At 40.0% G+C, this 24,924-nt stretch overlaps 1 protein-coding gene across 2 annotated transcripts; it reads right to left on the bottom strand.

Moving 5' to 3' along the window:
* Positions 1-369: 369 nt before the first annotated feature.
* On the bottom strand, positions 370-24,924 carry Sec61a2 (SEC61 translocon subunit alpha 2). Of its 2 annotated transcripts, XM_041630840.1 has the most exons (12): positions 24,792-24,924; positions 23,018-23,085; positions 21,083-21,148; positions 13,844-13,922; positions 10,930-11,061; positions 10,699-10,808; positions 6,023-6,176; positions 5,003-5,163; positions 4,542-4,739; positions 3,145-3,336; positions 2,369-2,445; positions 370-723 (listed from the first exon to the last, which is right to left on the bottom strand). In XM_041630840.1, exons 1-12 carry the CDS (start codon positions 24,796-24,798, stop codon positions 537-539), a joined length of 1,431 nt encoding a protein of 476 aa, XP_041486774.1. In that variant the 5' UTR covers positions 24,799-24,924; the 3' UTR covers positions 370-536. The 2 variants fall into 2 exon arrangements, with proteins under 2 accessions (XP_041486774.1, XP_041486775.1); XM_041630841.1 differs by lacking the exon at positions 21,083-21,148.

Here is a 24,924-nt window from a genome sequence, read left to right as displayed (position 1 = left end):
ACTATTGCCCATCCAGGCTGAGTGGCAGTTTGGAGATAGGACAAATAAAGAGGGGTCGGGGCTGTTGAGGGAAGGTCAAGAACATGGATACGATGAGTTAAAAAAGTATAAAAATTATCTAAAATATACATTAGATATAAATGCTCCGTAACTCATTAGGGAAGCTCAAAAATACTGGAAAGTGGCAATTTGCACTGTTTAATTTTAAACAAGGGAATATTCAGTGTTCTGAATGTTGTGTGCAAAGCTAGTCCATGTCACTGTCTTGCTGTCTGACCAACAGCTAAGCAGATACACTGCGTCCCAGCATCATGGGCAACACTAGATGGACGGTGCCAACAAATAATGTAAACTTCAGTTTTAAGGCAGCTGGTACTAATGCTGCACACAGGCTTAGCTTGGTGCCCATTTCAGAAATGGGACAATTAGCACTAAAAACAACAGACTGAGGGAAAAAAAGGGAATCCGCATTATTTGACAGAAACAGTATGTCAAAATATTTTCCCTTTCACACACGCAAAGAAATATATGAACATTTAGAAAAACAAAGCACCCATCCCTCCAACTTCAGCCTGTTCCTTAACAAATATTTCAAAATACTGATAAATAATAGTGACTGCAAGTAGAATCCCAGTGCCAGAGCCAATGGCCCCAAGGAAGTCTGCTAATACCGACAGGGCACCAATGCACAAGCCCCCAAAGGCAGCTGCTGTGGGGATGTACCTGAAAGACAAAAGAACTTCAATCAGGCAGTAGGGAAATGGAAAGAAAAAAACAGCTAGAAGCAATGTAATGTCTAGTTAGCTCGAAATGGTTCCCTCTAAAGAGATACAAACTAGTCAGAACAGGTCCTCACTACTGAGACACTGTCCCCAACAGATGGGAGACTGACTAAGGCAATAATTATGAAACCCCAGATTTTAAAAATAATAGCTGCAAGGCAATGCAATTTTTAGGACAGAGGATTACATTCTGGGCTGAAATTTAAGTATTATTTATCATATAAATGGAGCATATATTTTGTGTGTGTGTGTATATATATATATATATATATACATGTGGATATATATGTACAAAATATGCTCTACATATAAAACATAGTGTATGTTACAGTGAATATATAGTACATATATTTTTTCAGACATGTATCTATAGCCTCAAATTGGCCTAGAACTCATAGCAATCCACCTGCTTCAGCTTCCAAGTACTGTGATTAATAAGCTACCACACCTAACTAAAATTTGGGGGGTTTGTTTGTTTGTTTGTTTAGACTGAACTCATGTAATGAGGGTTGGCCCTGAGCTCATCCAACCCTCACTTCAGGAATTTCATGATCAGAGAGACATATGCCACCACATCTGGCTAAACTATGTACTATTCTTAAGCAAGTATCCTTAAATTCCCTCTTGTAAAAAATTTCAAACCAGGCACATATATACACAGGCAAAACGTTCATACACATAAAATAATTTGAGATAGAAATACTAGGGCCAGTTCAAGAAACTGCTGAACTAATGAACAATGCACACACAACTGGGTTTTGTTGTACTGGCTTGGTACTCATAAGGTAGCCCAGGCTGGCCTTGAACTTGAGTCTCCCAAGTGCTCAGGTTAAAGGTGTGAATTATATATTTCAAACTGTATGTTAAGTGGTACATGAATTTTATCTCAATAAAGCTGTCACCAAATACCCGATACCTGAGAACAAATCCTATTTCCTGAATGTGAGGGTGCCAGGGTCTTAGAATTTCCCTGGTAGCTCACGTACAGCTAGCCAACAATGAGAACTACTAATATGCATTACGTTAACACTGGGGTGAGCAATGGTAGCACAGTTTCAATTCTAAATTATATAGGCTGCCTAAACAAAGCCTTAACAAGAACAACACCAGTAGACATGCTGACATAGAAGGGACCCAACCCTAGACAACTACAGGCAACTAAGGAATACTGAGAGCAGGAGAAAACAGCCTTCCCCAAAGAAGAGCCTCTGGTTATCCAATACCAAATGGTTAGCTCTGAAATCATGTATATTTATCATGTAACAAGAAGATTGAACAGATTTTATATATAATATATATAAATGTATAAATTTATGAATGAATATATATATATACACAGACACTTCTTTAGGAATGTAAGATACTGTGAACCTGAGAGACAGCAGGTAGGGGGAGTACACTAGAGGGGGAGAAGGGAAAAATGGTATTTTAAAAAAGTAATTTTTAAAAAGATTATAAAAGGGCCAATCCTTATGTGGAGAACAATTAAGACTTAGTTGATTTTAGTTCTCTTGTGAAGAGTAGAAAACTGAATTTGAATAAATCCATGTCCCTCAATGATCAAGGAAATGACTTTATGAGCGTACCTGTTCAGCTCGTGGACCATGGAGGTGTCTCTGTGGCCTCTCATCACCATCTGCTGCTCTTTCAGCTGCTTAGCCACCTGGCCAGAAAGAAGACTTGAAATAAACTTGCTTTCTACACTAGAAGAGCCTCAACACTGGCACTGTATCGCTCATATTAAACAGAGGAACTGAGGTTTCAGTGCTGCCAAGCATATGCTACTCATACATTACATCTGTACTCTCAGCATTTTTTTAAATTTTTTTTTTTTAATTCCTTGGTTTTTTTTGAGACAAGGTCACTGTGTAACAGCCCTAGGTGTCCTGGAACTAACTTTGTAGACCAGGCTGGTCTTGACCTGCCTGCCTGCCTCTGCCTCAGGAGTGCTGGGATTAAAGGCATGTGCCACAACTGGCTGGCTACTCTCAGCATTTTTTGTATTAGTTCTGTAAGTTTTAGAGGATCATAAAGCCACAGTAAAAGTCCAAAAGAACCAATTTTTTAGCCTGCTAGGGATATGTCTTACTAAGAATATATGAACAAAGCTAAAAACTGTATTTTAGAATCCAAATACTATGATTTTTACAAAAGTTTCCTTTAATACATTTTTATTTTATGTTCATTGTTTTGCCTGCATGTATGCCTGTGTGAGGCTGTCAAAGCCTTGGAACTGGAGTTACAGACAGGTGTGAATAGTGCTGGGAATTGAACCCGGGTCCTTTGTAAGAGCAGCCAGTGCTCTTACAATGAACCATCTCTCCAGCCCCACAAAAGTATTTTTAACTAGTCATATACTTACATCTTTGGCTGACGAACCAGACACTTCTATCCATGTCTTAGAAAAGAATGCACATGATCCCAACATGAAGATGATATATACAACTACGTGGACAGGATCCTCAAATATGGCACCCATGGACTCGGGAGGAGACAGGTAGTAGCAGAGGCCTCCAACAGGGTAAGAACGAGCAGGTCCTCCCCCACTGACATCCTATCAAACAAGAATTAAAACAAACAATGGTCAACCTGACTAGTTGAGAATACTAGGGTTTTTGTTTGTTGCTGAGGATAAACCCAGGTCCTGGAATACCAAGCGCATGCCATAGAATGTATTGCACCATAAACCTTAAGATTTGTCTCTGTTTTGGGATGAAGTCTCACTATGTTGCCCAAAATGACCCCAAACTCTTTTGAGGTGATCTGCTTTAGCTTTCTGCATATTTAAAACTACAACTGTCATGGCCAGAATATACATGTTTGAATTTTTCAAAAATAATTACAGTGTTTTAACTTTTTAAAGAGAAGCTTTATTGTTCTGTGAGTGTACACGATGCCTGTGGGTGGTGTGTGCTGATATGTGCACGGCACAGTATACGTGGAGGTCAAAGGACACGTTTGTGGGACTGGTTTGCTTCTGCCACCCTTTCATGGTCTCCGGGTCTAGTCTTAGCAAACACCTTTACCTGCTGAGCCATTTCACCAGCTCATGCTGATTTGAAACACAACAACAAATGAGCCTATATAATTTAAGAAGTTAACCTTGCATCCTTCAGTCCTTCAAAATTATGTACTTTATTTTGTGCAAGACACTTTGTTTTGAATAGATCATTAACAGAAGAGTGAGTTTTAAAAATATAGATCTATGAAATCTGGAGGAAAGATATAATCTCTGATTATATTTAGAATCTGAAATGGATAACCATTGCATTTTGAAGTTTTAAGAAAACAATCAAGCCAGGTGGTGATAGCTCACACCTTTAATACCGGCACTTCAGGAGGCAGAGGCTGACGATCTCTGTGAGTTTGAGGCCAGCCTGGCTGACAGAGCAAGTTCCAAGACAGCCAGGGCTACATAGAGGCTATACTGAGGCAAGAAGACTGCCTAGTCGGCCTGGACTATATAGCGTGAGACCATGTCAATAAACAACAAAGACTACAAACAAAGTCACTTTTGTGAAAGCAACTATAATTTTTAGCCTAAAAAGCTATTCAGATGATGTAAGAAAATGCTTTCCATATAGTAAAACATTCAAAACTACCTGGCAATCTTAGTCTTAGAACATTTACCAAATTTTCCAAATAACAAAATGATACAGGTAAATAAATTTCAAAATGCTTCAATATCTATCTCAATCAGTTAAAAATACAACTATGAAATATAAATTTTAAATATTTAATAAAAATAAACATACTCACGGCCCACTGTCCTAGTAAGTTTACTAAGAAGTTGCCACTAAATCGAACAGACAGCATCTGGGAAATGACATACAAGTTTGACACTAGGGCAGACTGGAGAATTATGGGAATATTCGATGTGTAGAAGAGCTTGATGGGATAGCTACTGTATTGTCCGCGATACCGGGCCGACTTAATGGGCAAGTCCACACGAAACCCCTAAAAATGAAATCACTAGTAAGAGGAACTGCATATCAAAGATTGCAGAGAGAGGAAAGGATAGCAGCAGAGAATTGACAAACCAGCAATAAAATTTGTCCCTTACCCAAAGATCCCTTTTTCTAGTTCATAGCTAGTATTGTCCACCTTCAAACTAGGGCACACTGGTTCTTGAAAAGCTGATTTATTAGACACCATCCTTTCAAACAGCATTCTTTTTACCAGAAAAAGAACAATGACATCAGTGAAAAGGTTACACTTACCTGAAAATATATGACAACAGCAAACACGAAAACTGTGGCGATGAGATTCATGAGATTGGGGAGGTTCTGCCGATAGAAGGCCTCCCTCAAGGCTCGAACTTTGTCTGTCCTGGTGGCCAACAAATGAAATAGAGCTATGACTGCACCTTCAAACTCCGTACCTGAGAAATTGAGACAGAAATGAACTGTGGGTGCCTCTTCCAAAATCGTCTCAAAAGTCTAAACAAATAACTTGAACCTCGAGTCAATTTACCAATTGATGACTCTGTTATACGTATGGCTTTGTAACATGGCCAAGCGTGTGGGTTCTAAATATGTTTCATGGAGGCAAATTTCAACATAAATCTGCAATTTTCATTCATAAAAGTTTGCCTCTCCTTTAGGGAAAGGAAGGAAGTATTTTTAGGGATAATAAAAAGCAGCAGCAAAGCAGAATAAAAATGTCAGAATCAGAGCAGGTATGTTTATCTACCATGCTTGCCTTTAGTTGACTGCACCAAGAATGTTAATAAATTATCAGTATTTTCTTAAGGCTGGGATCAAAGTTAGACATTGACTAGTTAGGACAGAATGACAACTAAGAAGTGCAAAGAGATACAGGGAAAAAACAGGATGAAATCTTTCAAACCTTAGATGCTAATACAAAGCCAGCTAGAGAGGCAAGGGTATGAGTGCTCTCAGAGGACGGCCAAATCATAATCCACTACCTTTCTGTCCTTCCGGTAAAGCTGCAATCGGGGAGGTAAATGACTCTGGCAGCAATGGCTTAAGCAAGGTCAACAAAATTGTAATACAGTTTGCAACCACTGAAACTTTAAACAAGCAGAGGTTAGATGCACTCTTTTGGACTTACTACTGCATACTTCACACATCTCTCTGCTCATTAAGTTTTAAACAGTTAGCATTCGTGGTCTAGGGTAGCAAACTGGAGTGCCTAGAGGCATGTGCTGCTGCATTACAGACTCATTTTCAGCATACATCCAGCAAAGCTCGTGCAGTTGCAGTCACTGTGCAATGTACCTCTGCCAGTGTTAATGGTAGTGGGACTAAAGGCCTTCCAGACAATGGTTTCACAGATGTTGGTGGCAATAAAGAGGGAAATACCAGACCCCAAGCCGTAACCCTTCTGTAGCAGCTCATCTAACAGCAGCACAATCAAACCAGCAACAAACAACTGTGGGGAAAGAAATGCACGTAAGCAGAAGCAAGAATAAACTCAGGAAGGGGCAGACGAATGGCTAGTTCACAGTTTGTGCATTCCCATTGTCAAACCCAAGCACTGTTCTTCACCGCTGTGCTATCTGCAGCCACTGCCTGCTCTAGTCTAGTCACCGGTCAACCTAAAAATCGAAGGACTAGGACTGCTGCCTCTTTATATAGCAAACGTTTCACCTCAGAGTTATATTTATACCAGCTAGATAGTTTCACTTACAATTTTTAAATTGTGCCCATGGTAGAGACACTAAATAATAATCACAGCTTAGAATTTGAAAGGAAGAAACATAAAATAGTCCAAATACCTCCATGTAAGTAAAAGGCCAAATAAATTACAGAAAAATTAAGAGATTCTTCACTCCCTAACGGATAAGATGAAATTAACACTTTTTATAAAGTAATACATCTTCTATATAATACATATAGAATAAGCCAAAAACTAGAGCACAATTGAGTATAGAAATTGTAATACAAAAATTCATGCTATGCTTATTATGACAAAGATTGCATACAGATTTGAAAAGCTAAGATTTCACTATGTTTTCTAGTTCATCTTTTTTTTTTAATAAAAACATACTAAATTTAGCTTACGGCTATTCTTGGAGAAGATACATCTATAAAAACATGTATCAATAAAACCAAGCCACAGTTTCTGTGATGTGGCTTCTTTCTGGCTAGAATAATCTTATGGAGAGGGAAATAAGGCATGAGCCCCAATCTTACTACCTTACACTTTACACCCTCCCCTACAGAAACAAGGAAGTAGTTTTGATTCCTCCCAACTCAAGCAGCCCACCCTCATTACACACTTTACCTACTATCACCTGTCAATGAACACGTTAAGCTGCATTATACCGTTTGAGCATGCTTACCTTACACACTGTAGTTGGTTTTTTTCTTTTCTTAAATGTTACTTCAGTGCTTGTACAAAGCCTAACTTGTCTTTTAAAGTTTTTAGTTTGACTTTCAAACAACTGGAAAAGGGGCATAACTCTCAAACTCCTGAGAGAGATCACTGTAACCTATCTCTGTATGAAAATCAAGTTTGATATTTTGACAACGTAAGAGGGAAGTTAGGGCTGAGTTTTATTTGGACACAACTGGGTAATTGTGTCAAAATACCAAGTTGAGTGTTCCCTGTCACAAATCCAGTAACAGTAACCCATCCCCACTGACGGGGAGAGTGCATACTCATAAATCAGTAGTCTTGGCTCTGACAGATAGATGGTCTGTCCAAAGACACAAGAAGTCCTACAATAATGAAGTCCCCTGTGCAGAATAATACACCTAGAATTGTTCCTGAATATCCTTGAGAATGAGACTCATCATCTTTTCCCAGGAGGAGTTAGAAAGTATAGATAAATCTAAATGAGGAATTGTTTGTGCCATTTAAGGAATAGAAGAGCTAGTAAACACCATGTGTGTTTGTGGAAGAGGAAGAGGAAGCAGAGAATGACAGCAGCATCTCCATGAAGCCCAGGGAGAACAGAACTGTGACCGGTAAACATGCGAATGCACACTATGACCCTCTGAGTGGGTATAAAAGTGCACTGGATGTCAAGTGGGGTGTGCATACCCACTCCACTTAGCTTGACAAAACACACTTACCTTTACTATGTGCCATGCACAATGACACTTTCTATTTAATTTTTAATTTCAACCAAGACTCAATTTAGATTTCAAAATCAATTAGTGGAAAGAGCACTATGTGAGCAAAACAAAAACAAAGTGAGAAATACCTTCCATACAGCATGCAAACAGTTTTCAAAAACCTATGTTTCTAGGTGAACACACACTGATCCAATCATAGATCTTCAGTGTAGCCACATATTGTCAGTGTTAGCAATCCCTTGAAAAGACACAAATGGATCACTGCCCACCAGCAATCAAACATGACATTTTCTTTATACATTAACACTAGAAGAATTCATCACAACACAGATATTTATATACCAGAATTTATGTCAACAAGTTAATACATATTTGCTTATTTCAATCTCAGAAATAATGAGATTTCTCAATGTGCAAAAGAAACATTAAAATAGCCTGAAATGCTGTAAAAGCTACCTCACCTAACTAGGCCAGAGCTGCTGAGCTACATTCCTTGACTCTAAGCCTAGCTTTTGGAAGGTGCCAGAGAAATTACACTGGTACAAAATGTTCTGAGGGCTTGATAGTAGTTCTGAATGTCTTTTTAGAAGACAACTCAAGGCTACTTTATGCTAACGGAGTGTCTCTGTAACAGTGCAGATTTAGCATTTTTAAGACCCTGAATCAATCCTTAACTCCAAAAGAAAACAAAAATTAAACAAAAAACCATAAAACTTTATTTGCTGCATAAAGCAAATGTTTTAAAGCAGTGGTTCACACAGAGTGATGGCAGCACACGCCTTTAATCCCAGCACTTGAAAGGCAGAGGCAGGCGGATCTCTGTGAGTTTGAGGCCAGCCTGGTCTACAAAATGCATTCCAGGACAGCCAGGACTACTATTACCTGGGGAAACCCTGTCTCAAAGACAAACAAACAAAAGGACAGGTTCTCAACCTTTCTAATTCTGTGACTCTATAAAATACAGTTCCTTGTGTGGCGACCCCAACCATAAAATTATTTTCATTGTTACTTCATAAATTTAAGTTTGCTACTGTTATGAACTGTAATATAAATACATGATATTTAGGATTTCTGATATTTGACCCCTGCAAAAGGGGCATTCATCCGCCGTGCCAGGTTGAAAACCACTGCTTTAAAGAAACAAGAACAAGCATGATGTCCTCAGCATATAAGAAACCATAAGCGCTGAAGGATACTAAAGCCAGGGGCAGAGGATTCTCTTTGCCCCATCCTCTGCATCTTTTCCTTTTCCAACTCCCAGTGGCTATAATGTCAAGCACATGATTTGTAAATGGAGAAATAAATGAACCATTACGCTCTTAGGACACACATTTTATGCTGGAAAAGAATGCACTAGGTCTCAGCAAGTTAGTAAAGACCCAATAATACATTGAAAATCCTGCCCTAGAACACAGACAAAACAGTTATAACCCATTATATTATTATCAGATACCTGACAATCTCTCTGTCCTGAGTCAGGCTCACTGAATACTCTTTCTTATTTGACTTGCTTCCTACATAAGGTTTATTTAACAATAAAAGGGGGGAGGGATTATGTACATCTGAGATTGTCATATTTCTCAAATACTGGCATTTGTGATTATTTTAAAAATATTTTCTGAATTTGATCTTTTGAACTATTAGGGAAAAAATCCTAAATTAATTCTAATTTTATACAATAGATCAAATGAATTTCCAAGGTAACCAGAACCCCAGGAGACATATTTTATTAACAAAACTTTAAAAAAATCTTCTGAACATTACATACAATCAAAATTATGTTGGTCTTTAAAATACCCATTTCAGAACTCCATGGAGGGCTGGGATGTCATTAAACTGGCAGCTGGCTTACTATGCACAAAGCTCTAGGTTTAATCCTTAGTACTCATAAACCAGATAATGGTACAGCAGATGTATAATGCTAGCACCTGGGACATGGGGGTGGGAGGAACAGAAACTTAATGTCACCTCAGCTACATACTAAAATTGAGACCCATCTAAGCTATATGACATTGTCTCAAATACCTCCATACAACACTCGTACCTGAGTATACATATGGTATTCTGCAGACACTAAAATTATTTAGAGCATCATAGTTTCATATTCCACCAAGAAAGAAAATAATACTGTTAGAAACCTGGGTAAAGACCTAAAATCTGAGCACTCAAGATGTGGAGGCAAGAGGATTCCAAGTTTGAAGACTGCCAGTTAAACTACGACAAAATATCTTATTACTACAAATTAGGTATTTCAGACTTAGCTGCTTTTCATCAAGTTTGCTGTTACTGTGCTTTCTCTAGACTAGCATGTTTCATTTCAATGATAACAATTTAATATTGCACAGGCTTGTCTCTAATTGTTGGTTCAAGAATCCTCCGCTGCAGCCTCCCAACTAGAACTAGAGGTTTATATCATCATGCTGGGTTTTCTGAAGTGACTTCAGCCAATAAGGAACTTCACATATCTACTATACCAATAGTGCATAAAGTAACCAACAGCTAGAGTGCTGATCCCTGCAGCTATGGCCAAGCAGACTGCCACACAAGAGTGATGAATGCCCCACCACTACCACCTGGCTGACAACAGCAGGAATGCACTGTTAACTGAGGGAATACATTAGAATTTCAGAGACATCAGAATGTAAATATCAAACAATGACGGAGTGGTATCCATAATTCTTTAAATGACAGATTCTAAAGCTATGAAAATAAACTTTTTAAAATCAACACAATGTATGTGTCACTTCATTTGTAATATGTAATTAAATAAAATGACTCAGAAGAAATGATTATATCATTCACCTACAGAACTGTTAGATAAAAGGGACCAAACTGTTTTTATTAGCATATAAAAACACAGGATTTCTTACCTGTATAATGATAAGGAGGCAGATCCCAGCACCCATTTCTGCAGGGTCCCCGTACATCCCCGTCATGACATACACAATGGCTTGCCCAATGGTAATGATCATACCAAATACTGATAAAAAAGGAGCACATGCTTACAACCAAAGACAAAAACCAACAAAACCAAAGAACTACAGGAAACATCTTTCCCCAAACCATCCTCAAATTTGGAAAATAACTCTATTATTGCTTACGTTTCTGGGCTCCATTGAACAGAGCTCTATCTTTGGGTGTATCTCCAACTTCAATGATTTTGGCTCCAGCTAACAACTGCATGATCAAACCAGATGTTACAATTGGGGAAATACCCAATTCCATCAATGTTCCTGTAAAGGAAGAAAATGAGTAAACAATTTGTATGAATGAATATGTAAAGAAAAGGTCTGGATGAATATCTGAAATTTATCAATATCCCAGAAACATGCATCATAAATGTTGGTGCATTTTATAAATACTGATTCACTGAAAAAATAATAAACCTTCCAAGAAACAGTGAATGCGTAGACTGTGGGAGCCCACGGATGTGGACTTGTTCCACCTTCACCAAAAGGACAGTTCAGACCTATTCTTGCTCCTTCAAGGTTATGACAGGAGGTTTATCCCAGGGTGTGGTTATTAACAGGATGGTTTGACCTAGGGTGTGGTTACTTGATGCTTTGGGTATTGAGAAGGTGATTACTTTGTTTGTTCCTTGTATAGTGGTAAAGAAGTCTTTTATCTTCCCCCTCCTCTTTGGACTGGGGTATATAAAACCTATAAAAAATAAACACGGGGCAGATTCAGTATTTGCTAGGTTGTCCTCCCATCTCTATCCTGTGTCTCTGTCTTTTCTTTATTATCTTTAATTTTTCTACCTGCCATTTCTTTATCTTACACTTCCCTCCAAGCATGGACGAATAGGCTAGGTGGAACCTGACTGATGTCGTCACATGGCCATGGGATATAGCAACAGACCAGTGCTATGCTCAGCCTTGATAAAAGCAGCCCCTCTCTACAGTGAACAGTGTTTATACAGAGATGTATGACTGGCCAATGTGCTGAAAACAAGTGACTACTAAGTGTTCAGCCTTCATAGGAAGGATCATATTACTACCACCATCCCCATGTTCAGAGAACAACTCAGAAAAGAGGTGGAAAGAATTGAAGAATTGGATAATGGGAAGAAGGCTCTGAAATGCTGTAGGATGTACATGTTATGGCCGTGGCACTCATTAGCCCACAGCAGATACAGTTGGCACAAGACGGAGCGACTGAACATTTGTTCTCCGTGATGTAGCCAGCTCCACACCCATGCCCTGGTTAAACCCACTAGGTCACAAAGTAACACTAAAAACAAGAGGCCTGCAGAGATGGTTCATCAGTTAAGAATACTGGCTGCTCTTCCAGGGGACGCCAGTTTAATTTCCAGCAACCAAATGGTAGCTCACAACTATCTATAACTCCAATTCCAGAGGATCTTGTGCTGGCCTCTGTTGTGGGATAATGCTTTTGCACACTGTAAAGATTTGTCACACGTATTAGTTTAATAAAACACTGATTGGTCAGTAGCCAGGCAGAAAATATGAACAGGACAACTCGACTAAGAATTCTGGGAAGAGGAAAGCAGAGAGTCAGCCACCCAGTCAGATGCAGAGAATGCCTTACTGAGAAAAGGTACCAAGTCACATGGCTAAACATAGACAAAACTTATGGGTTAATTTAAGTTGTAAGAGCTACTTAATAATAAGTCTAAGCTAAGAGGCCAGACAGTTTATAATTAATATAAACCTCTGTGTGTTTCTCTGGGACTGAACAGCTGCAGGACCAGGCAGGACAGACACTTCTTGTCTATAGGCCTCCATGGATACTAGCTATGCATGTGGTACACAGACATATATCTAAGCAAAACACCCAAAATATAAAAATAAACTAAAGAAAGAAAAAAGAGAGCGAGAGATGAAAATGGGATGGATGGGATAGAACTTGATGAGAGGATAGGGCTAGTAGTGATGGGGGTGGGGTATTAGTAAGTGTGGCGAGAATATATGAAACGGTTAATGAATTTGGAGGATAGAAAAGGAGAGGGTGGTGCTGGTGAGATGGCTCAATGATTGAAGACTTTGTGGCAAGCCTGGCAACATGAGTTCAATCCCTGCAATCCATGCAAAGGTAAAAGGAGAGATCAGCTCCAAAAAGTTTTCTTCTGACTTCCACATGCTCACTGTGACACGTGTAAGCATACAAACACACACACACAATTTTAATAAGTAAATGAACCAATATTACTCCTATAATCTAAAAAACTACCAAAAAAACCTGCCATTTATTCAAAAATATTTCCCCCAAACATGCATCACCATTTCTCAAATTCAAGAGGCTTCTGGTCCAGGGCATCATCTCCTGACACTGAAAATCTTGGGATTTTTTTTTTTTTTTTTTTTTTTTTTTGGTTTTTCGAGACAGGGTTTCTCTGTAGCTTTGGAGCCTGTCCTGGAACTAGCTCTTGTAGACCAGGCTGCCTCAAACTCACAGAGATCCGCCTGCCTCTGCCTCCCGAGTGCTGGGATTAAAGGCATGTGCCACCACCACCCAACCAAATCCTGAGATTCTAATATCTTGAGGAAATAGCTCAGTGGGTAAAGAGTTTGTGGCACAAGTTTGAAGTAGAGTTCAGATCTCCAGCATCCACAAAACACCATTTGTAATCCAAATTCGCAGGATACAGACATGGGTTACCTGAGGTAAGTTCTGGAGCACTAGAACTGGCAAGCTCTGGGTTCAAATTGGAGACCCAGTCTCAGTACATAAAGTGAGCTGGACATGATGGCACATACCTGTAATCCCAGCAATTGGAAGGCAGAGGCAGGAGACTATCTGAGCGTCCCAGACACCCTATACAGTAGAGAGTGATCGAGGAAGACACTAGTCAACCTTTGATCTTCACTGTGTACACATACATATGTGTACAGACCACATACATTCACACACATGCACGCACAAAACACATACAATAAACCCACTGTTGTCACTATTACAATAGTGGTTTCTCCTCCTAAGCCATGGGTTTCTGTTCTAGCTATCCCATACAAAACCACAACTGATGGCAGGATGGAAGTCAGAAGTGCATACCTCTGTTGGATGCAAGAATAACTCTCATCCAGTAGAAGGGATCTGCAGAATCCGATGACATGATCCCAAACAGTGGAATCTGAAACATCATATAAAACAACAAGGACACTCTTAATTTAAAATGCACTTGTTTGGCCTACAATGCATGTTAGTTACTTCTTGTGATTTCTAATAAACAAGCTTACCTTAAAGTTCTCTAACAAACACCAGATATCATTACTTAGTAAATATATATGCCTGTAAATACAGGAGAATATGCCTAACACTGCAATATATCTAAAAATAGCAAAGAAGATCAATTTTGTTATTTTTCATCACAATTTAAAAAAATACCCCTAACAGATTAGTGTATGTATTTGTCAAGGCATGGAACAACTTCGCAAAACTGAGAGTATCCACCAACTAGAATAAACACAATCCTGATTGAAGACCCAAGGAAATGTATATAACTGGAATAGTATGCAGCCACTGAAAACAATACCTATGAAATTGTAATATTATAACATAAATACTTTCTCAAGGTAAGAAGAAAATGTCATGATTTTCCCTTCAGGAGAGCATTTGGAAATAACTACAAACATATTCGACTGTCACAACTTGGTGGAGGAGAGCAATATTGATTCCTGATGAACAGACATCCATACCCAGGAACAGCCTGTAGCATGATAAATAAAAACCCAAAGACTGATATTGGAGTTCAACCTAAAGGTCAGAAAAGCAAAACAGACAGCCACTGGTTTTAACCTCTACCTCAATCTGAAATGGTGATCCTGCCTCCAAGAATCCTCAGAATGAGACTGAGTCTGAGAGCTGTCTCCTCCTGTCTTATAGTCCTCTCTAGTGCTGGGATTAAAGGCATGCATCATTGCCGCCCAGTTTCTATGGCAACTGATGTAGCTACTGGGATTAAAGGTGTGTGTCACCACTGCCTGGTCTGTAAGGCTGATCAGTGCGGCTGTTTTACTCTCAGATCTTCAGGCAAGCTTTGTTTATTAAAACACAAGTGAAATATCACTAAAACGGCCCCCAGCACACAAGATGCCTAAAATTCAGTAGTACCAGTATTAAGATATCCTGGAATAAAAACTAAAATTCAAAATTGCATACAGTGTAAATGCAAAAATAAGAATACATACAGAAAATAACACTGAAAAACCTTTCCAGTGTTAAAATACTGATAATATCTAAGAGATAAGATTATAATTGATTTTTGTTCCTTATCTATCATAAGACATCATTTTCCACCCAGTTATTTTGACAAGGTCACACTAGCAATTCCAACACTTAAAAGACTGAGGCAGAGGGACTGCTTCAAACAACAGCAGGGGGTAGGAGGAAGAGGAGGAGGAGGGAGTGGAGAAGGAAGAGGAAGAGGAGGAGGAAGAGGAAGAGAAAGTAAAGGAGGAGGAGGAGGAAGAAGAGGAAGAAAAGGAGGAGGAGGAAGAAGAGGAAGAGGAGGAGGAGAAAGTAGAGGAGGAGGAGAAAGAGGAAGAGGAGAAAGAGGAAGAGGAGGAAGAAGAAAAGAAGGAGGAGAAGGAGGAGGGGAGAGAGGAGGAAGAGGAGGAAGAGGAAGAGGAGGAGAAGGAGAAGGAGGAGAAGGAAGAGAAGAAGGAGAAGAAAGGGACGACAGAGGAAGGAGCTAACTTTCAATTTTTGCCCATGACAGGCCCTTGTTTAGTTCCCTTACCATACTGGGGAGGAACCCAGGGCCTGATACATGCTAAGTAAGCCCTTCCCCACTGGGCAATGCCTCCATGCCAATACACACATATATGACAAAGCAGTTAGTGCAAGCTTCTTCTCAAACATGATAGATTCCTTTCTCAAAAATGCAGGTTCAGGCCGGGCGGTGGTGGCGCATGTCTTTAATCCCAGCACTCGGGAGGCAGAGGCAGGCGGATCTTTGTGAGTTTGAGGCCAGCCTGGTCTACAAGAGCTAGTTCCAGGACAGGAACCAAAAGCTACGGAGAAACCCTGTCGCGAAAATCCAAAAAAAAAAAAAAAAATGCAGGTTCAGGCACAAAGAAAATTACATTGCTAATTTCAAAACTCTATAGCAACTGAGGAGATAGCTCAGTTAAGAGTGCTGTCCACACAGCATGAGGACCTGAATTAAGGTTCCCAGTGCCAAAGGAAAAGAACCGTGTGCCAGTGCATGTCTATAACCACAAGACATGAAGGGACAGAGGCAAGAGGAAAGACACACACACACAGGAAAAAAAAACTGTAAAACAATTTTAAAAGTTCCAAAATATCCTCAAGAAATTTTAAATAACTGAATCTCTGGAATATTTAAACTATTATTAAGTTAGGTGACAGAAACGGTAACTCAGAAGGCACGACTAGTTTGTGCGTATCCTGTATCTGTGAGAAGTGAACAAGGAAGTCACTGTGCAGTAACTCACTAGCACTACAGGGACAGCTCCTATCTACGGCCTTGAATAGAACCCTCTACATTTCTCTGGTGCTGTCAGATTAAGTCCTTAAATGTCCAAATAAATCACTAAGTTTATTTTCTGTAAAGTCTTTCTTTTAGCAAACCCAGCAAAATATTAATATAATACAGCACTGCGGAAAACCCAAATACTCCCTGTTCTAATGGAAACCTGAACTAACTGTATGGAGATATGGAAAATGAGCACTACAAATCATCTAGAGCAGTGGAAAGTCAAAGCTAAAGAAGGAACGTCCGGGATGAGACTGCAAGTTGCAGGCGTGGAATGTGGCTTGCTATTTGCCTAGCATGCTCAAGGGTTAGGGTTCACCTCAGTGCTGAAAGTGAACAAGATGGCAAGTTGCAATCATATTACAGATTTCCCCCTCTGGCACATAATAAAATATAAACATAGGAAAGAATAAAGGCTAATCCAAATTTTAAAAGCTGCAGGAAAAGGAAAAATCTCCAAAGCAACTATGACGTTAGCTTGACTGTTAACTTGGTAGGATTTAGAATCACCTAAGAAACAAGCTCGAATATATCCACAAAAGTATTTTCAGAGACATTTAACCGAGGAGGGAAGAGCTCTCATAAAAGTGGGAGAACCACCCCATGTGTTGGGTCAACAGGTCAAGCAAGCTGAGCATCAGCATTCATCTCTCTCTACTTCCTGACAGCAGACACGATGTGACCAGCCACCCTATGCTCCTGTCACCACACCCTCCTGACAGCAGACACAATGTGACCAGCCACCCTATGCTCCTGTCACACCTTTCTGCCACTGTGGACTGAACCCTCAAGCTGTGAGCCACACGAAACCATTTCTTAAGGTGCTCCTGCCAGGTAAAGAGAGTGGCTAATACAGCCGCTAAACAAGAAAAAAGTGATAGATTCGAAGCACCAACAGCCATGGTGCAGGGCACAGAAGATCAGTAGACAGCTGCCTACCTATTACCATGTAAAGCTAACAATTCCCAGAATGCCCACCAACATTTCAAATGTGGAGAAAAGGAAACTAGAGATACCTTTGTTCTTCGTTTTCATTAAGAGGAAAGAGAAACAGCAGCTGAGAAGAAAGAGAAGGAAGTTGAGCAAGGAGGGTGAGTGGCTAGGATGAAACTGAAGATTATGGGGCTACGCAAAATTTGAGAACCGAGGAGTGGCCTGAGCCTAGAATGAATTAGAAGCTCTCAAGACAGCCAAAAAAAAAAAAAAAAAAAAAAAATCAAAGCAGAGCCCTAGAAGCATCTAATGTAATGATCTCAGCTTATCTCACCTCCCACCATTCCCTCAAGTTAGAGAAAACTGGCTGGAACTTGTTTTATGTTCAGTTGAAATCACCCACACTGGGCAGATCTGCCCAAACGTGAGAAAGACAAAAAGCAACCACTTAGCAACTATATAAACACAGGGAACTAGGTAACACAAAGGCATAAATGGGCCAAAGCAGGAGACATTCCTAAGAAATAGTACTGGTTTTTTAATAAGAAATGTTGTGTGTGGGGGGGGGGGGTATTTTTGTGATGAGATACTGAATGGGGGGGGGGGGCTTATATAAACTAGGCAAGCACCCTAAGGAATCAGGAAGGTAGGAAGTGTTTTGTTTTGTTATCATTATAACATTAAAGATAGGGTCTCTCTAAGCTATCCGGGATGGTTTTCAACTTGAGACTCTCCTTGTCTTAGTCTTCAGAGTAGCTAAGATAACAGGCCAATGATACTAGACATGGAGCTCTTTCTTCTATTTATGTTTCCTTTTTGGGATCTGGGTAATGATTTAAATCCCAACATTGCACTATCTGAACTTTCACAGGCTAAAGTTTGTTGATCACTATATTAGAAGATTCAATATTTTTAGGATGGTAATTCTCATAAATTGACCTAAAAAGTCAAAGCAGGAAATATATATACATATCTCATAGTCAATGAACTTTCTTACAAAAATACACATAATGATTCTAGATGTTTCTATAAAAATATAAAGGACCTAGAGTTGGTCCTTCTCAATAAAGAACAAAGCGGCAGAACTTTTCCTAACTGATCAGTGTAAGAAAGTGACATCAGATTCCAGATGCTGCTCAGAACACAATATATCCAGTAGCTTTTCCCTGTCATGGCATCCTACTGAGACATTTGGGTCCCTAGCTAAGAGACTTTCAGGTGCCAGCATCTCTCTAGCCTGAGAAGCAAGATTAGATCAAAGTGAGATTATTAGATCATGGCCACACATCTTGCTCCTTACCCTCTTCCCTGCCTCCTGCTTGGGAATGAAAGAGCCTGATTATAGGCTCATGCTGTGATTCTCAGACACACGTAAGAAGAGACCCACACTTCGGCCATGTGGGATGCTTCCTTTCTTCAGAAACACCCCCCTGGCATGCTGTCATTGATGCTGGGACCTCAACTTTCCTCACAGTCCCCACTGTGCTACTGCCTCTCTTCCTATCCATCTACGGCATTAATAACTCGTATTGCCTGTGTTAATAAGGGTGTCTATTGCTGTGAAGAAAAATACCATGCCCAAAATCAACTTGGGGGAAGAAAGAGCTTATTTCATCATCCGGAGAAGTCAGAGCAAGAACTCAAGACAGGAAACGAAGCAGAGGCTTTGGAGGACTGATGATTATTGGCTTGTTCTGTTTTCTTATGCCATCCAGGACCATCTGCCTCAGGGTGCACCACCCACAATGTTCTGGGCACTCCCACATCAACCATTAATCAAGAAAATGCAAAGGGCATAGTGACAGACAGCTTTAATACTAGCACTCAGGAGGCAGAAGCAGGCAGATCTCTGTGAATACTTGTTCAGCCTGGTCTATATAATGAATTCCAGCCACATACATAGTGAGACCTCTTTCAAGAACAATAGTATTGATGTTGGGCAGTGGTGGAGCACACCTTTAATCCCAGCACTCAGGGGGGCAGAGAAAGGTGGGTTCAAGGCCAACCTGGTCTACAGAGCAAATTCCAGGACAGCCAAGATTACACAGAGAAACCCTGTCTTGAAAAAACAGAAACAAAGCAAAAAAGATACTTTACCAAATATGCATCTTACAAAAAAAAAAAATGCTCACTATCATTAACCAAGGGAATTTAAACTAAAATTGCACCTATGAGGACAGCTACTGTTCCTAATAGATGAGCTAGTTGAAAATAAACAAAACCTTAGCATAAGACACATGGGCGTCTCACCTGGAGGTTCACAGGTAAAGAACACTGAACACAGGTACCATGCAGACCAGCAATAGGATCCTAGTCATGCACTACTGGGGAGGAGAAACTCTTGTACAAAAGTGTTCACAATAACCTGTTTCAGCAAAAAGCTGCACATAAGCCAAATGTCAACAAATAAGTGAATGCACTGTGATATATTCACGTACAGAAATAAAAACTGCTGACATGAATAAATATCAAAAATATTATAAAGTCAGAGTCTAGACACCCTGCTACATATATGTGGAATTCTAGAAAAGACCAATTATAGCAAAGAAGGGCAGATCAGGGCTTGCCTAGGACTGGGGGTAAGATGAACAGTGAATGAAGAGTTACAAGGATCTTTTGAGGGTAACAAAAATGTTCTGGACTCACTTATGTAATAGACTCTTGGGTGTACACATCTGCCAATATTCTTTAGAATGTAGAGTTAAAACTGTTACTTTGTACATATAGCTCTCTAAAGTTGATTGTTTTTTAAGTGGGGGGACAACTTCAAAGATGTCAAATGCATATGGGAGAAATATAGTGCCTGCTTTTTTCTTTGAACTTTCTGTGTGTGCGTGTTTTTTAACTACTCTCTCCTGCCCGCCCCCCAGAAAAAAATTAAATCAGGTTCAGCAGTAAAAGTTCTTTAATAACCCAATCTTTCATTCTTCAACACACATGGAGCAACAAGATGGCTTAGCAGGTTAAGGCACCTACAACCAAATATGCCCACCTGAATTCAATTCCTGGAACCCACAGGGTGAAAGGAGAGAACCAACTCCCACAACTGTCCTCTGGTCTACACACACATGCCATGGTGTGAAGCGTGTATGGATTCAGATACACACACACACACAAATAAATATTTAAAAAAAGAAAAAAAAGGTGGGCAGCCATGGCACATGCCTTTACTCCCAGCACTTGGGAAGCAGAAGCAGGCTGATCTTTGAGTTCAAGCCAGTCTGGTTTACAGATCCGAGTTCCAGATTAACCAAGGCTACATAGAGAAACCTGTTGTTGAGGGAAGTAGGGAAGGAGGGCAGATCTCTGTGAGTTTGAGGCCAGCCTGGTCTACAAAGCAAGTTCCAGAATAGCTTTGAAACACTGTAGAAAGAGAAAAACCGGTCTGGAAAAAAGAAAAAAAGAAACAAACTAATAATAATGCTCAGCGTAAAACATGACTTGGTCCCTCAGTCACACAGCACTTGCCTTGCATGTCCAAGGCCCTGGGTGTGATCCCCAGATCACAAAGAAATAAAAGCAGCAGAGCTCAGAGCCAAATAGATGGCTCAAAAACTAGGAGTCCTTGCTGCTTTCCAGAAGACACTATTTCAATTCTCAGAACTGACACTGGATAGCTCACAACTAACTGTAACACCACCTGTAGGAGATCTGACACCCAATTCTGGCTTCCATGGGCAACTGCACACACGTGACATACACACACATACACACACACAAACAAAACACAAATAAAAATAAATCTTACCAAAAAAGCATCACTCAATATATTTTAGTATATTATTTTATCATTTTTCTAATTCTTACTAATCAAGACCTTAAAATAATACAGACATGTGTTCAATAATTTGGTCACATACCTGACAGCACACTAAGAAAATGAAGAGTGTTATAGCTGTCCATAGTACCTTCTCTCTAAACTGAATCTGTACAACAGAAGTACAAAGAATGATCAATCAAAACCAAGAAAAACCAACTCAAAGCAAAATTCCACATTAAGGATGATCACCATTCCCCATTAGGCACGCTCCTATTATTTACGTACCCTAGCTTGTTCCAGCTAAAGTAAACAACCAATCAACTCAAACCTAACTCTCTTCTTTACCAAAAGAAAGTTATTATTTGTAAGTATTCTGTGTTCTTTACATATTCTAGATATTAACCCTCAGTCAGTTGTACAGCCATGGAAGAATAAGAATTTTCTCTCATTCCGTATGTACTCTGCCTGCCTTTTCCTTTGCTGTGCAGAAACTTTTAATTTCATGAAAATTCCATTTGTCTGCTGTTGGCATTATCTTCTGAGTGACTGAGTCCCATCCAGAAAGTCTCTGCATACACCTGTATCTTAAGATGCTTTCTCTACTCTTTCTCACTGTTCAGGGCTTCTGAACCACCTAGCGATGACGAAATTTGAAGATTTGACTATAGTTTGTAATAGTTAAGTCTGTATCTCCAACTAGCTCCCATGTGTTGCCACAAAAAAGATAATTTAAATATAAACATGCTTCATGATCGCCAGCTGGTGGTAGCATACGGCTTTAATCCCAGCACTCAGAAGGCACACACAGGTGGATCTCTATAAGTTCAAGGCCAACCTGGTCTAGAGAGTGAGTCCCAGGACAGCCAGAACTAAGACTTCACAGAGAAACCCTGTCTCAAAAAGCAAACCAAACAAACAAACAAAAATGATGCGTCATGTACACTGTACAGGGAAAATAACTGGAGAGGCGGCAAAGTAGAGCAAATCTAATACACGTTTCATGCAGAAAGGGAATTGCATGAAACACTGAACAATTTTACACAGTTCTAGGATATTCATAAACTATCAAAAGTTTTATTTTGTATGCCTAAAGTAAAACTGAGTAGCCATCTCTACCACTTCAAATCATTAAAAATTAAAGGTGCTTCTAAATAAAACAGTAAGTCCAACAAAAGTTTTATCAATCTTTAGGTCCCTATTTTGTTATTAAAAGGGTAGTATGATAACTGAAAAACTTGAAATTAATGTTTTTTTCTGGAACTTTAAATATCTCAGTTCCAAATACATTCAATGACTGAATAATGTAATTTAGTTATGGTACCTCCTAAACACATTCCTGCTATTTCTTTCCAAACAAGAAATCAAAATATGGGATTATACAATTACAATTTATTATGCAAACTCACCAAACCTACCCAGCAGACCTTATCATTAACTAGCAATATATACATCCTACAGTGAAGAAATTATAAAGTTCCAACATGGCCAGGAGAATACCATATCTTAACTAACACACAGGCCAAGAAGCACTTGGGCTGGAAACATTATAACTTAGAGTAACATTTTTGATAGAATGAGAATCCTAGTCTTAAAAAGGGTCTGTAACAGTGCCAGCCAGACAGTTGTAGTGATTTGAATGAGAACAGCCCTGTAGGCTCATATATTTGAAAGCTTAATCCCTAGTTGGCAGAACTGTTTTGGAAAGGATTAGGGGCCTTGTTGGAGGTGTGTCACTGGAGGTGGGGTTTAATGTTTTAAAACCCCATACTAGGTCCAATCCTCCCTCCAGCCTCTTTCCTGAGATCCACCTGGTGAGAGAAAAACTATAGTACACTAGGGAACAGGTACATATGCATATATAAGAAAAAATACATATAACTTAAAAAACTAGAAGCAGGTCTATAGTTGTTTGCAAGATGAGGAAACATTTTTGTACTTACAACAGAAACGGGTCGGGTAAGCAAACGAACCTTGGTGGTTTGGCAGAATAATTCACTCTGCTACTTGCTGTATTATATTAAAGTATTATACTTACTTTCCTTTCAGGCTTCTGAATTTCTGGTAGAACTGCACAGAAAGGTTTGATAACTTCTAAAAACTTGACTGTAAAAGAAAATTATCAAGTTTAAAAATGTATCTGTGAACGGTTTGGAAAAAAATTCTTTAACAGCTGTTTATCCCATCCACCCAAATTAAATAATCATGATGTTCTCAAGTTCAAAGGAGCTGGCCTGCAATAGATAAAACCACCCAAATGGCTAGGAGGTAAATAATGAAGGAAAGTGAATAATGAGCCATGACTTTGCTTCTTCGTACTTAAACCCAATCTTGTATTTACACAGAAGGGAAACCTTCAGATCACCACTATGAAAACTACGCAAACGCGGTTTATACAGTACTTAGATAATCCACTAATAGATGGTAGAAAAAAGGGAGCCTTTCCCAGGGACGGTGTAGTAGGAACTGAGCTTAACAAGCTTAACTCATGCACTGACCTAAACAGCTTAGAGATGGCAACATTCACTAGACAGGAAAAAATCAGGATCATGTCCTACAGGCAACTTTTTAAAGTCTACCAACTCTCCTTCATTTCCGTTAGCCACATTTCACAGCTTGGTAACCATATCAAAGTAACCATATCTCCAGTAACCATATCAAAGTACTTACAAGAATCAGCTCAGAGAACAGCAATTACATTTCATTAGAAAGTACTGCATTCCCAAGCTATTTCTGAAGCAAAATAAAGTAAGATAAACCAAGGTTTAGGGATAGACATTAATCTCCTAAGTCCCACTGGACTCAAAGGTGGAAGTAACTGATGTCGCTTAGAATTTATAATTGTCATGTTTGCTATTTAAGTTTGGACTACTTATAAAGTAAATCCATATTAAAAAAAAAAAAAAAACTAAGGGTCACATCAAGAAACTCTATTCCTTTTCCTTCCCAAGCGACTCTCTGGGATTTCTTGGCATTTTATGATTTACTGTAACTGGCGTTCAGGTTTAAACAATGCTGTTGCGTGCGGCCATGTACTGCCTATCCTGAGAATTCCATTTGTCATTCGTAATTCACAGCCAAGGGTCTCTTCTGTTTCCTTTCCAAATGTCTACCAGCTGGCCAACTGGGTGCATCGCTTGGACCTGCAGTTAGGTATGCCTTTATACACAAACATGTGAACTGCTAGGTTAAGTATCTGTGTGAATACACATGAGGACGAATGTTTGGGGCAGGGCCCTCTTAGAACCCCCATTACACGAGGTCTCGTCCTTATCGCGCGCACCAACTTACAGTTTTCAATGAACACTACAGAATGACTGGGATGAATATTTCAAGGAAAATGCTGAGCTACCGATCACACGCCTTTCCTCCCCTAAAACACACGCTATGAATCACATTTTTTTTAAAAATTGGGGGAGACTTATTCATCTCAGCACGCCAAGGAAGCGTGATTCAGGAATTAAAAAAAAAAAAATTCCTAAAATCCAGAAAAATCCCAAGTGGTCCAAGCTAAAGAGAGTGTCCTAACTCCCCGCCCCCCAGCCAATGGCTTCCCCGCGCCAACCACGCGCCATCAAGGCCGCCTAAGGGGCGCAAACCAGGACCTCCGGGTCTCCGTGACACGCCGGGCAAGGCCTCGCTGACCAGAGACGCCTTGGCGGAGGCCACCAGCTAGAGTCATCCGCGGCGACCACGACGAGGCCTGCGCATCCTCGGCCCCCCTGACGACCCTAACGGGAAAGCGGCTCCATTGCTCATAGCTCGGAGGAACCCGCGACCCTTGTGGTTCCCGCTCTGGCCATCATACTCACTGCCCATGGCGGCGGCTCAGGACACCAGGCGAGGACCCGCGGCCTCGCAGCTGCTTTCGCTCCCTTCCTCACGACTCTGGCCTAGGAGACGGAGGCTTGGGACACGCTCCGGCCGTCCCCACACAAGCTCCGC

This window comes from Microtus oregoni, unplaced genomic scaffold, assembly GCF_018167655.1.
Source record: "Microtus oregoni isolate MIOR12 unplaced genomic scaffold, Mior012 000035F_ref0000213, whole genome shotgun sequence".
Lineage (NCBI taxonomy): Eukaryota > Metazoa > Chordata > Mammalia > Rodentia > Cricetidae > Microtus > Microtus oregoni.
Note: the sequence above shows the minus strand (reverse complement) of the source record. Positions and strands in the feature narration are given on the sequence as shown.